General features: G+C 47.8%; 1 protein-coding gene across 1 annotated transcript in view; it reads left to right on the top strand.

Moving 5' to 3' along the window:
* Nucleotides 1-7814: 7814 nt before the first annotated feature.
* The window catches only part of PPARGC1B (PPARG coactivator 1 beta), a 106420-nt gene continuing 100363 nt past the window's right edge, over nucleotides 7815-13871 (top strand). Inside the window, exon 1 of the mRNA XM_015239346.3 lies at nucleotides 7815-7933. Coding sequence (XP_015094832.3) covers nucleotides 7856-7933 — 78 coding nt within the window. The 5' untranslated portion in view covers nucleotides 7815-7855. The remainder of the gene's footprint in view (nucleotides 7934-13871) is intronic.

The raw sequence follows: 13871 nt of genomic DNA, 5'->3' as shown, positions 1-13871 counted from the left end.
CGCCCCCCCCCCCCCCCGGTAACCACAAGTCTGTATTCTCTGTCCATGAGTCTATTTCTGTCCTGTATTTATGCTTTGTTTTTGTTTGTTTGTTTGTTTTTGTTTTTTAGATTCCACATATGAGCGATCTCATATGGTATTTTTCTTTCTCTTTCTGGCTTACTTCACTTAGAATGACATTCTCTAGGAGCATCCATGTTGCTGCAAATGGCATTACGTTGTCGGTTTTTATGGCTGAGTAGTATTCCATTGTATAAATATACCACATCTTCTTTATCCAGTCACCTGTTGATGGACATTTAGGTTGTTTCCATGTTTTGGCTATTGTAAATAGTGCTGCTATGAACATTGGGGTGCAGGTGTCATCCTGAAGTAGATTTCCTTCTGGGTACAAGCCCAGGAGTGGGATTCCTGGGTCATATGGTAAGTCTATTCCTAGTCTTTTGAGGAATCGCCACACTGTTTTCCATAGTGGCTGCACCAAACTGCATTCCCACCAGCAGTGTAGGAGGGTTCCCCTTTCTCCACAGCCTCTCCAGCATTTGTCATTTTTGGATTTTTGAATGACGGCCATTCTGACTGGTGTGAGGTGATACCTCATTGTAGTTTTGATTTGCATTTCTCTGATAATTAGTGATATTGAACATTTTTTCATGTGTTTTTTGATCATTTGTATGTCTTCCTTGGCGAATTGCTTGTTTAGGTCTTCTGCCCATTTTTGGATTGGGTTGTTTATTTTTTTCTTATTGAGTCGTATGAGCTGCTTATATATTTTGGAGATCAAGCCTTTGTCGGTTTCACTTGCAAAAATTTTCTCCCATTCCGTAGGTTTTCTTCTTGTTTTATTTCTGGTTTCCTTTGCTCTGCAGAAGCTTGTAAGTTTCATTAGGTCCCATTTGTTTATTCTTGCTTTTATTTCTTCTAGGAGAAAATTTTTGAAATGTATGTCAGATAATGTTTTGCCTATGTTTTCCTCTAGGAGGTTTATTGTATCTTGTCTTATGTTTAAGTCTTTAATCCATTTTGAGTTGATTTTTGTATATGGTGTAAGGGTTTGTTCTAGCTTCATTGTTTTACATGCTGCTGTCCAGTTTTCCCAACACCATTTACTGAAGAGACTGTCTTTATTCCATTGTATATTCTTGTCTCCTTTGTCGAAGATGAGTTGACCAAAAGTTTGTGGGTTCATTTCTGGGCTCTCTATTCTGTTCCATTGGTCTATATGTCTGTTTTGGTACCAATACCATGCTGTCTTGATGACTGTAGCTCTATAGTATTGTCTGAAGTCTGGGAGAGTTATTCCTCCAGCCTCTTTCTTTCTCTTCAGTAATGCTTTAGCAATTCTAGGTCTTTGATGTTTCCATATAAATTTTATTATGATTTGTTCTAGTTCTGTGAAATATGTCCTGGGTAATTGGATAGGGATTGCATTAAATCTGTAGATTGCCTTGGGCAGTGTGACCATTTTAACAATATTGATTCTTCCAATCCAAGAGCATGGAATATCTTTCCATTTTTTAAAGTCTTCTTTAATTTCCTTCATCAATGGTTTATAGTTTTCTGTGTATAATTCTTTCACCTCCTTGGTTAGATTTATTCCCAGATATTTTATTACTTTGGGTGCTATTTTAAAGGGGATTGTTTCTTTACTTTCTTTTTCTGTTGATTTATCGTTAGTGTAAAGAAAGGCAACTGATTTTTGAACATTAATTTTGTAACCTGCTACCTTGCTGAATTCTTCTATCAGCTCTAGTAGCTTTTTTGTGGACCTTTTAGGGTTTTCTATATATAGTAACATGTCGTCAGCATATAATGACACTTTTACCTCTTCTTTAACAATTTGGATCCCTTTTATTTCTTTCTCTTGCCTGATTGCTGTGGCTAGGACTTCCAGGACTATATTGAATAGGAGTGGTGATAGTGGGCATCCTTGTCTTGTCCCAGATTTTAGTGGGAAGCTTTTGAGTTTTTCACCGTTGAGAACTATACTGGCTATAGGTTTGTCATATATAGCTTTTATTATGTTGAGATATGTTCCCTCTATACCCACTTTGGCGAGAGTTTTTATCATAAATGGGTGTTGAATTTTATCAAATGCTTTTTCTGCATCGATTGAGATGATCATGTGGTTTTTGTCCTTTCTCTTGTTGATGTGATGTATTACATTGATTGATTTGCGTATGTTGAACCAGCCTTGTGTCCCTGGGATGAACCCCACTTGGTCATGATGTATAATCTTTTTTATGTGTTGTTGGATTCTATTTGCTAAAATTTTGGTGAGGATTTTGGTGTCTATGTTCATCAGTGATATTGGCCTATAATTCTCTTTTTTTGTAGTGTCTTTGCCTGGTTTTGGTATCAGGGTGATGGTGGCTTCATAGAATGAGTTTGGGAGTATTCCCTCCTTTTCAGTCATCTGGAAGAGTTTGAGAAGGACTGGTATGAGTTCTTCTTTGTATGTTTGGTAGAATTCCCCGGTGAAGCCGTCCGGTCCTGGACTTTTATTTGTAGGGAGGTTTTTGATTGCTATTTCTATTTCCTTTCTAGTGATCGGATTGTTCAAGTGTTCAGTTTCTTCTTGATTCAGTTTTGGTGGACAGTATGTTTCCAGAAACTTGTCCATCTCCTCTAGGTTATCCAGTTTGGTTCCATATAGTTTTTCATAATATTCTCGTATGATATTCTGTATTTCTATTTTGTTTGTTGTAATTTCTCCATTTTCCTTTCTTATTTTGCTAATTTGTGCTCTCTCTTTTTTCTTCTTTGTGAGTTTGGCCAGAGGTTTGTCGATTTTATTTACTTTTTCAAAAAACCAACTTTTGGTTTGGTTGATTTTTTCTATGGTCTTGTTAATCTCTATTGTATTTAATTCCTCTCTGATCTTTATTATTTCCTTCCTTCTGCTGCTTTTTGGGGCTTTTTGTTCTTCTTTTTCTAATTGATTCAGGTGGTGGGTTAACTTGTTTATTTGAGATTGTTCTTCTTTTTTGAGGAAGGCCTGTATCGCTATAAACTTCCCTCTTAGCACTGCCTTTGCTGTGTCCCATAGGTTTTGAGTGGTTGTGCTTTCATTATCATTTGTCTCAAGGTATTTTTTAATTTCAGCTTTGATTTCCTCATTGATCCATTGTTTTTTCAATAACGTATTGTTTAATCTCCATGCTTTTCTTTTTTTCTCCTTTGTTTCTCTGTTGTTGATTTCCAGTTTCATGGCATTGTGGTCAGTAAAGATGCTTGAGATAATTTCTATCTTCTTAAATTTGTTGAGGTTTCTTTTGTGTCCAAGTACATGATCGATCCTGGAAAATGTTCCATGTGCACTTGAAAAGAATGTATATTCTATTTTTTGGGGGTGTAAAGCTCTGAAAATATCCACCAAATCTAGTTTTTCTATTGTAGTATTTAATTTCTCTGTTGCCTTGTTTATTTTCTGTCTGGAAGATCTGTCTAGTGATGTTAATGCAGTGTTAAAATCTCCAACTATGATTGTATTCCCATCAATATCCCCCTTTATCTCTGTTAATAATTCTTGTATGTACTTAGGTGCTCCTATATTGGGTGCATATATATTAACGAGTGTAATATCTTCATCTTGTATCACTCCTTTAATCATTATAAAATGTCCTTCTTTATCTTTCTTTATGGCCTTTGTTTTAAAGTCTATTTTGTCTGAAATCAGTACTGCAACACCTGCTTTTTTGGCTTTTCCATTTGCATGGAATATCCTTTTCCATCCTTTCACTCTCAATCTATATGTGTCCTTCTCCCTAAAGTGGGTCTCTTGTATGCAGCATATTGAAGGTTCTTGCTTTATTATCCAGTCTGCCACTCTATGTCTTTTGACTGGAGCATTTAGTCCATTAACATTTACAGGAATTAATGATAGATGTGTGTTTATTGCCATTTTGAACTTATCTTTGCAGTTGAAGGCAGGTGACTTTTTAGTTCCTTTTGCCTTAAGTCCTTGCCTCCTGAGACTGTATAAATAGGTGGGGAATAGGTGTGTGCCTGACTCCCTGGCCCAAGTCAGAGAATCACATAATTGTGGGTGGCTGGCACGGAACCTCAGTGATTATCAAGACCCATGTCCTTCTCCCTCACTCAGTCAACAAAAACTTATGAAGCAGTTGTGTTGAATAGAATGTGGGCAGGGGTGGCAACTGCTGGGTTCACAGATTTATCCTTGATTCCAAACACACTGGCTGTCATATAGTAGGTGCTCATTAAACATCTTTTGAATGATGGATCATTTCCTGCAGCAGAGTCATCTAGGGGAGCCTATTAAATGCAGGCTCCTTGGCCCACTGTAGACTTACTGAATTGTAATCTCTGGTAACAGGGCCCAGGTGACTGTCATGCCCTTCAGAGTTTGAGAACCATGGCTGTAGCGTCTGAAAAAAGCATCCTCCTACTATCAGAGGGGAGAAAATGCTGGTGTTTACTTCCGAGCATTTGTTGGTAGTGACTGAAATATTCAAGTCAGATGGTTCACTTTGCTGTAGCCACTTCCATGGAGACTGAAGCAGTCTGGGCTTAGCCCAGGGTATGTGCAAGGCAAACTTTCACTAATCTCGGGAGAAGCAAGGCCAATAAAAAGGCAGAGGAGATAAGAGTCAAGCCACATGAAGTTCAAGTTTGGCATGATTAGTGCCCTTCACTTGAAAGTCATAAAATAGGAAATGTGCCACCATTCCAGCTTCCTGGTAGGGGTTGCTGGTGTGAGGTTTTTCTCAGTCCCTTTCAAGGGTCTGTGGCTTTGACCGTGCACAGATCTGCCTTCAGATCTCAACTGTGTCTCTAACTGCATGGTCTTGGGCTTATCACTTTAACCCCTTTTAAGCTTTAGTTTCCTCGGTCATAAAATGGACATCACATTGCCTACTCCTCAGGGTCATTGAAGACAATCTGAGATGATATAAACTCAGGTATCTGGCACACACGCAGTAGAGAAAACCTGTTAAGTTTTGGCTGATACCTATAAACTGCCATAATATCTAGGCTGGGGGGTTCAGTAGAGGCTCTCTTGTTTTTACAGGTAGGGTAACAGTCTCAGAGAGGGGAAGCTAATTGTACAAGGTCATCAAGCCCATTAGGCTTCTTGAAGGCTTTTATGGACCAGAGAAGGTGATGAGGCTGTGACTCTGTGGGTGGCCTGTGATAAAGGAATTCCTGGGATAAGGTGCTTTTGTAAAAGCGGCTAGATATCTCAGGTGAGGTGCCTTCTCACTTGAGTTTCTTGCTAGCCAGAAGCCCATTCTGAGGACGTGGGGATTAGTGAGAACCCCCCTAAAGCTGGACAATTTGTGGCTTTTCTATCAACACCAGAGTTTTAAAGACAAAAATCTTTGACTGAGTGCTGTTGAGGCCTTCCCTGGAGGCCCCGTCTGGCACTGCAGCTCTGCCAGGCCAAGGCTGGAGATGGCTGGCCTTGGGGACCTTCCAAGAATGGCCTCTGGGCTATAAGAGGGCACAATACCAATCAGAAGCCAGGCTGGATCTGGTAGGGACACTTCTGGAAACAGAGTCCCATGGGGGTCTGACCCTGGTGTCTGTGGGCAGAGCAGAAAAGCAGGGCCTTAGATGAGCTCACATCCTCCGTGCTAACGGTGATGACATTGGTGATTGTGGTGATGGTAATGAAAGAGTGAGAATAAGCTCTTCCTCTCTGCCGGGTGCTGGGCCAAGCAATTTACTTTACATGCAGTTTCATTCAGTCTTCACAAGATCCCAACATGGAGGAAACTGCAGCTCAGAGAGGTTAAGTAAATAACCAAAGGCCCAAAGCTAGTGAGCACCAGGATTCCAATCCAGATCAATTGGATTTCAAGGTAGCCAGCAGCCTGTAAGTGCTGGAAGAAAGGAAAGTAACATTGTTCAGGGCCTTCAAGGGACATATATTTTATCTCCATTTTTACAAATGAGGAAACAGAAAAGCAGAGAGGTTAGCATATTCCCCATGAAGGCAGGTACTGTACCAAGCCCTTTACATATATTATCTCCTCAATCATCAAAACATCCCTGTGAAATAAGAAATTCTAAGATCCTCATTTGTGTACATGAGGAAACCAAGGGCTGAGACTAAATGACTTGCAGGTATTCAAAACCAGGCAGTCTGACTAGAGGGCCCATGCTCTTAACTTCCTGAGTTGCCCAACATGGGAATGAGATGTGGCAGGCTGGACCAAAACCCAGGACTCCTGACTCCCAGGCTAATGGTCCAAGGCCACGTGTAGGCTCTCTCTTGGGATTCATTGTTCCTTAAAATTGCACTGGTCTAAGGCCCAAAGAGTGAAATCACACCCTGCAGTTCGAGGAACCTCAAGCTGGAGAAGGGAAGTCTTGCTCTCGTGTTCAAGTCTGAGCAGGTGTACTGGGGACTCTCCTTGTTTCCTCCTCTGGCTGGGAGGGAGCCCAGGCAGGGCCAGCAGGGTGGAGCAGCCCTTGTGAGTGCAAGGTGGGAGGAGAGCAGAAGGCAGGAGGATCCAATAAATTAGGTCTAATTCTTCCCACCTTCCCGCCTTTATCCAGGTGGTGCCCTTACCTCCTGCTTGGCAAACAGTAGGGCATGATGATCAGAGTTCAAGATTGGCATCAGGAGGCCTGAGTTCTGGTTCTGGCTCTGGCAGTCACTCTATGTGCACCCCTGACTCTGGATACTTTCCTTATCTATACAATGTGTGGTGGTGACAACGGGAGATCAAAATCCTCTGGGGTTTTCAGTTAACACATTTATCAAGCACCTACTATACACCTGGCACTGGAGACATAGCATGTGCAAAAACAGATTCAGGCCCTGCATTCACGGGTCTTAGAATCTAGTAATAAGAGACTTGAAGATCAAATCTTCACTGAAACTAATGTAAAATGACAACTGTTACCAGTGTTTTAAAGGAAAGGCTGCAGAGCTAAAGGAGTCCAGGATGGTGGGAGTTGGGGGAGAGGGAATGGGTTGACAATCTGAAGGGCAATGGGGAAGGATGCCGGGAAGATGTGGTTTACTAGGTGAATGTCCGCTGGTTTGGACAGCACTCCATGTGTAGAGCCTGCTGTGAGATGGTTCATCCAAAAAACTGAGAGAAGGCCAGTGGGCCTGGGGAAGCAGGCAGGAGGCTGGTCACTTCAAGGCATTGTGGGCCATGGTAAAAGAAATCATTTAAGTTTAGGGTTTTTTTGGGGGGGGTTAGGGAGTGAGGGGGAGACTTGAGAGAGAGAATAAACTTAGAATGAGTCAATGCACCTAACAAGGAAAAGATTTTTTAAAATGCCACCCCCTCCTAGGAGCCTTCCCTGATTTCTCCAGCTTTGACCTGTGGTATCCCTCCCTCTCTGGCCTGCAGCCTGGCTAGACAAACTCAAGCCTCCAGCACAATCAGATCTGGGCTTTGTCGTCCTGTATTGAATTGCACTGTGGCTTCAAATGAGGGCCTCCGCCTTCTCGGGCCTCAGTTTCCCCAGCTGTGCAGAAGCAGGTTGTCTCTAAGGACCCGCCCAGAGCTAACACAACGTGATTCGCTCTGGCAGGAGCGGGGGGCTGCCCGCATTGCTGCGTAGGCAACGGGCTGCTGGCTGGGGCACCATCACCTGGCTGCGGGCGCTTTCCTCCCGAGCTGGGGGCCGCGAGCGAAAATCGCGGCGCCAGAGGTTGCGCAGGGAAGGGGGCGCGCGACCCCCGGCTCGCGCGGCCGCTGCGCGGCCCCGCCCCCGCAGCCAGCGGCCCTGCGGCAGCCGGGGCCTGAGCTCCGCCCTCCTCCCGCCGGCCTCTCTCCCTCCTCCCGCCTCCCTCGCTCGCTCGCTCTCTCCCCCCCGCGGCGGGCTCGGCGCTGACTCCGCCGCACGCTGCAGCCGCGGCTGGAAGATGGCGGGGAACGACTGCGGCGCGCTGCTGGACGAAGAGCTCTCCTCCTTCTTCCTCAACTATCTCGCCGACACGCAGGTACGGCCAGCAGGGGCCGCGGGCCTGGGCCATGGGTGCTGAGCTGTGGGGGCTGCCGCCGCAGTCGCGGAGGCCGGGATTCAGAGGTAGGAGCATTGAGGGGACCGGGGGTTCCAGGTTGCGGAGCCCCTCTTCCATGCACCCTGCGATGTTCGTCGTTACGGCGACAGGGAGCTGGAGGTCCCCCCGCGCAAGCCGGAGCATTGGGAGAGCTACGGCCGCTGGGGAGGGTCTAGCCATGGTTGCTTAAAGTCCGCCCCCCACCCCCCCCCGCCGGCAGAGCTGAGGGGTTCCGCGCTTGTCGGGTAGGTGGAGCCGCGCCAAGGTGTGAGGGAACCTCAGGCTGGTTCTGGGTTCGGGAGGCGCGCCCTCAGGCTCCCGGCACTTGCTGCCGTACTTTCACGTGGACTTGTGGCCCGGGCACAGGCGCCTGCGCCCGTCCGCGGAATCCCCTGGTCCTCCAGTCTCGGATCCCCCGCGCGCTGCTGTTGGCCCCCCGAGGCTCCCGAAGGGCTCCCGCAGCGCGGAGTTTCCTGCCAGTTGCCCGCTGAGAGTATAGGGGTCTTCGGGGCACGTGGACAGGCGGGCGGGGATAGAATCTTCCTGGTTTCGCTACCCGGCGTAGCACCGGGGGAAAAGCACGGCAGGATGGGGGCGGAAGGACTGTTTGGGGGCGCCTAGGTCCCCCTTCGGCGCGCGGCCCTGGTGCGCGCTATGCTGGGGGAAGGGAAGGCGAGGCGGCGTCCCGGGATTTGGCTGCGTCTGGGAGCCCCACCGGCGACACGCGCGTGACAGGAGAGGGTGTTCTGGTGTGCTGGGAGTGGGGGCGAGGAAGCTGGTGACTTGGAGGCGGGATGGGGGGTGCTGCTGGGATAAACAGCACGGAAAAATGCCTGCACAAGGCATGTGCGACCCCCACCTCCTCCCCGGTTTTCCCCACCCCATGCCTGTTGCAAGCATAAAGTTTGGCCCCATAGTTAGGGCTTTTTCTACTGGCGCCCCGCTGCGGGTAGCCGGGCGGCTGAGGATGCGGCGGAGCGGAGAATGAGACCCCGGATGCGGGCGCATGCCTGAGCGCCGAGAGGGGCCGCCGGGCGCAACCGGGCGCGGCTCGCGGGGGCTGGTTTGGTACCTGGAGTCGGAGCGCCGGTGCCGGCTTGTTTTGCATAACACTGGAAGGGAGGGGGAAGCCGGGGGGGGGGCGGGATGTGGGAGGGGAGAGAGGGAAACTTTGCTTCTTGTAATAATCTGCCTGTCTTTGGGCGGCAGCAGCTGTCATGGGACCGGGTGGGCGGGGAGAGGCTTGCAAGCTGACTCCTTGCCGTGAGACGCGACTTGGAGGGGACGCAGCAGCGGAGACATTCAGCACCAGGCTGACTCCGGGTGGCGAGTCCGGGCTGGCGGCTGGGACGGCATGGCGTGGCTGGGTGTCGCGGAGAGGAAGCCCGCCACGCGCGGGAGGCCATCCCTCGCCCGCTGCAGACGTCCATGCGTCAGGGAGCCGCGGGGCCTCGTGGTCGGTGGTGGGAGCTCTCGAGTGGGTTCCGGGCAGGGGCCGAATGGCCTGGTGGCGTGTAATCACGCTTCTCCAGGCCGCGGGGAGTGTGTGATGAGCGGTCTGCGCGCGCGGGTATGTGTGTTTGTGTGCACACGCCGCGCGCGCCGGGCGCGTACCTTTACCTCTGACGAAACTGCAGTGAAGCTCCCGCGGCGGTCACCGGGCGCCGTCACTCGCCCCGCGCCCATGTCTGCTCCGATCCGCCCCGCGCCCTTGTCTGCTCCGATCCCAGCCTCGGCCCCACCAGTGCCCCCCAGCCGACAGCCAGGGACTAGAGAACTGGGTGCGGACGGGCAGAGTTGCCCCTGGGAAAGTTCTGTCCCTCGGCACTCGCACTTGTCTGCGGTTATCTCCAAATCTCTCGACTAAGACGCTGCTGAAGGAGGTCTGAAATAGCCAAAGACTCGTTCAGAGACCCATAGCAAGAACTTGTCCGTTTTGGACCCTACGCCAGATTTTAACTCCATCTTCTGTGTTCTTTGGCTCACCGATAATTAATTTTTTGCCCTTTAGCCGCCCAGCGGGCCTACCCTGCAGGGGTATTTTACCCAAGGAAACTAGAAAATTGGGTAATCAGGTATCAGTAGAAGCGGTGCAGTGAAAGTTAATCTGGGACGTTTGCTTTTTTTGTTTAACCACGTGACAGGCAGAGGATCTTCTGATGATCTTTGCCGGCCCAACTTGGGAAATGTAATTGATAGGGGGAGCTTTGCAACCGCCCCTAGAAGGCTCATAGAGCCAGCCAAAAGAGGACCTGGGCGGGCCATCGCCTGCCTCCTCATTTTACAGTTGGGGACAGAGGCTGTGAGGGCTGAGCGGCTGGTACAGGACCACGCAGCCAGTGGGTGACAGAGCCACCCAGGGCTCCTGACTCCAGGTCCTGTGTGTTACCTCGAAATAGCACTGGACTTGGAGTCAGAAGGCCTGAGTGGAATCGCCTTCCCCACTCTCTGGCTGGGTGACCCCGGAGCAAGCCATTTTAACTCTCGGAGCCTCCTTTCCTCCATCTGTCAAATGGGGCTGGTGGTGCTAGCAAGAGAAGCCAATGGCCTGGTGGTGGGGGTGAGCACTGTTTGCATGTGAGATGTCTGGTTGTTCCTGCAACTTCCTCTCTTCCCCCCAGACCCTGCCTGACCCTCCTGTCCTCCATCTCCCTCTTTGGAAGGGGTGGGGAGAGTGAGTAAAAAGTATTTGTTGTCTTTATCTCAAAGACTTGTCTTTGATGGCTAATCCAGGGTTAGATAGAGGGAGGACTTGCGTTTAGGAGACTTAACTTTTACCCATTCAGGCCAAAGTTCAGAAATTCAGCAGACCAAGATTGTGAAAGCTTCTTGGAAAGGTTTGGGGCTTGTATCCGGAAGGACTTTGGGTTGGCTTCACTTTGCTCAGGCTGTGCCCCTGGCCTGCAGAGTCCTCACCCACCATTCCTGCATGGCGCTGTCCTCTAGCAGGCCTCCCCAGCCCAGCTCGTCCTGCTTTCTCTCTCTTCTGGTTTTCTTCGTCTGTGTTACACAACCAAGCACTTTGTGTATTAGTCCTGTGACCCAGTAAGATTCTCGAACTAGAGTTGTGCCTTTCATCTCTTTGTGCCCCCCATGGCACCTGTCACCCTGCTGAGTTCCTTTGCTCAGCTCTTGGCTAGGCACAGGAATGACAGACAAGGGGGAGCTCTCAGGCTGGCTGGGAAGACAGCTGGGCAGCGAGTATGGGGAGAGAGGAATGCAGAGGGCTGCAGCTGTGGGCAATGACTTAGGCTCCAAAGGCCACACAGTAAGCCCACGCTAAATATGGGTTGTTTGAAGTTGCTTGGGGCATCAGTCATAGATGCCCAAAATGTCAGAGTTGGCAGGAACTTCACAAATCATCGGGTCCAACTGCTTATCATTTAAAAATATTTAATGATAGAATTGTTAGAAAATAATGGCAAACATTAAAAAAAATTGAAAATATGTCGTCTTACCCTAACATAACCACAATTAATTTGCATAGGGGATATATTTCCAGACTTTTTCTTTCCTATTGATTTCTATTGATTATATCTTTTGTACCAAAGTAGAATCATTCTTTATAAACTGATTGTAACTTGAAATCACACTGTTGTAATTTGCTTTTTTCCCTCCTCCAAACAATACGCTGTGCCTGTCTTTCCACATCAATAAATATTCTACTTAATATCTTAATGGTTATATAGTATTGAGGGGTTGAACCAAAATGCATGTTATCAATCCTGTATTGTTACTCACTTAAGTAGCTTATAATTTTTTTTGCTATTGTAAGCCATGCTGAAATGAATATCTTTGCATATGTCTTCTTTTCTTCATTTAAATTCCTAGAAATGAAATTACTCTGTCAAAGGAACTATGCAGGCGTTTGGTAAACATATTTCTGGATTGCCTTCTAGAAAGATTGTACTAATTTATACACCAGCACTGTGTGGGAATGCCTGGTTCTCTACACCCAGATAACTCTTGGTATTTTAATTGTTTTTCATATTTACCAGTTTGTTCATCAATAAACTTTGTCCATCCCTGTCGTTTTAATGTGCATTTCTTTGAGGACTTGTGATCCTGAACCTTTTCCCCGTATGATTGTGGGCCATTTGCAGTTCTATTCTGTGAAATGTCATATTGGTGAACTTGGCCCATTTGGCATTTGGTATCCTGTCTCCTCATTGTTGTAAACCTGGATCTGAGTGCCCAGGAGGGGCCCTTGCTACATGGAGACTGGGGAAAGTGGCTTGAAGTCTAAGTGTTAACTTGCTAGGTTTGAAACGTTGCTGCCTCCACAGCCACTGAGGCTGGGACTAACTTCTTTTCCAAGTTACAGTTCTGGCCATCTGTAGGGGCAGGCTACAGTGCAACCTCTGCTGGGTGCCTTTGTCCACTCTTCACCTGTGTGAGGCCCAGGGGAATAACTTCTTTACCCCAGCCTGGGAGGGGACACGTTTGCTGGCTTTGTTTACTGGTGGCCCAGGATCCACTTTCACTGGAGCTCCCTGGTTGGTGCTAATGATCAGGATGCTTGTAAAACCCAGGAAAGGCTATGGCCCAGCTACTGGGCCCTGGGGGCTCATATTTACCCTTCACCCTGGGACCCTCCTCTCCCCAGCTGGTGCAGGCCAGCCAGAAGCTCCACCATTGCCAGGATGTGAGTCACCCTTTCCCTTCTCTCTGAAACAATAGAAGGAATACTGGTTTGAGTCAGAAGCAGCCTTGCAAATGGGGGCTTGGGCTTGGGCTTGGAAGTGAGTCCCTAACACGAGAGCATTGCATTGTTAACAGCTGTCTCCTTCTGCATCACTGTCATCATCAATGCCGTTTATGGAGCATCCTCTAGGTGCTCTGCACTCTGCTGAGCCTTCTATTTGCATTATTATATTTCATTCTCACAAAGATCCTACAAAGTGTAGGTGCTGTTATTCCCATTTTGCAGATGAGGAGTTCACAGTGTCAGAGAAACTCACTGACTTGCTGAAGACAACCTACGTCTACTACCTTCAAGTGAGTAGAAGAACCAGGATCGTGGGTGAGGTCCCCAGGCCTCTTGACTCCAAGCTCCATGAAGACAGGGACTACTCTATTTCTGTTCATCATTTTATTTCCAGTACCTTGAGCAAATGAGGGTAAATTGTGTAGAGAGAAGGCACAACTCCTAAGTCCTTCTACTCTAGGCCTCTGTTTCCCAATCTATGAAATGGGGCTATTAGGCCCTAACTCTCAGGATTGGGAATTAAATAATTTAATGTATATAAAATGAGCATCAGTCTGCTGTTCACAAAATGTAGACGTTTTCTCTCTTTGAAGCACTGTGGGAGGGCAAGGTCAAAGATAGAGCTAACTCCCATCTGTGCCATCTTTTTTATGTAAGAAAAGGAAGCATAATTCTTGTTACATGAGGGTGAAGGGAACCCAAATAAAGTCATTTGGAAGAGAATGAGCGGGGTTGTTTACTATCTCTCCTTCTCCAGCATAGTTGAATGCCTCACATCCATCCTGTGGACACTCAGCTGATGCAGAATCAATAGGATTGGATTGACTTTTCTGTTCCTCTCCCCCTTCTCTGGTCTAGGTTCTTATCCATGCAGAATTGGATTCCTGCATCTACTACCAAACAGATCCTTGCCACACCAGATTTTGCCCCCTCCTGCTTGTCCTCAGCCCTGGTGGCGGATCAGTCCTCCTAGAGTGCATGTCTGATGTCCCTCCCTTGCTCACAGGTCACCCAGGGCTCCCCAGGACTTTTAAAGTCTCAAGTTTAACCTCATGTTCAAGGGCCTTCGGATACTTGAAGTTGGAGAGTTAGACCCCCGATTTTATCCCGAGTTGTCTGCTTTCCCTTTGGGATCCTGGCCCACCTCAGGCTACATCATGAACCCTCTCC

The sequence above is a fragment of the Vicugna pacos genome, chromosome 3, assembly GCF_048564905.1.
Source record: "Vicugna pacos chromosome 3, VicPac4, whole genome shotgun sequence".
NCBI lineage: Eukaryota > Metazoa > Chordata > Mammalia > Artiodactyla > Camelidae > Vicugna > Vicugna pacos.
This window is presented reverse-complemented; position numbering and strand designations above follow the sequence as displayed.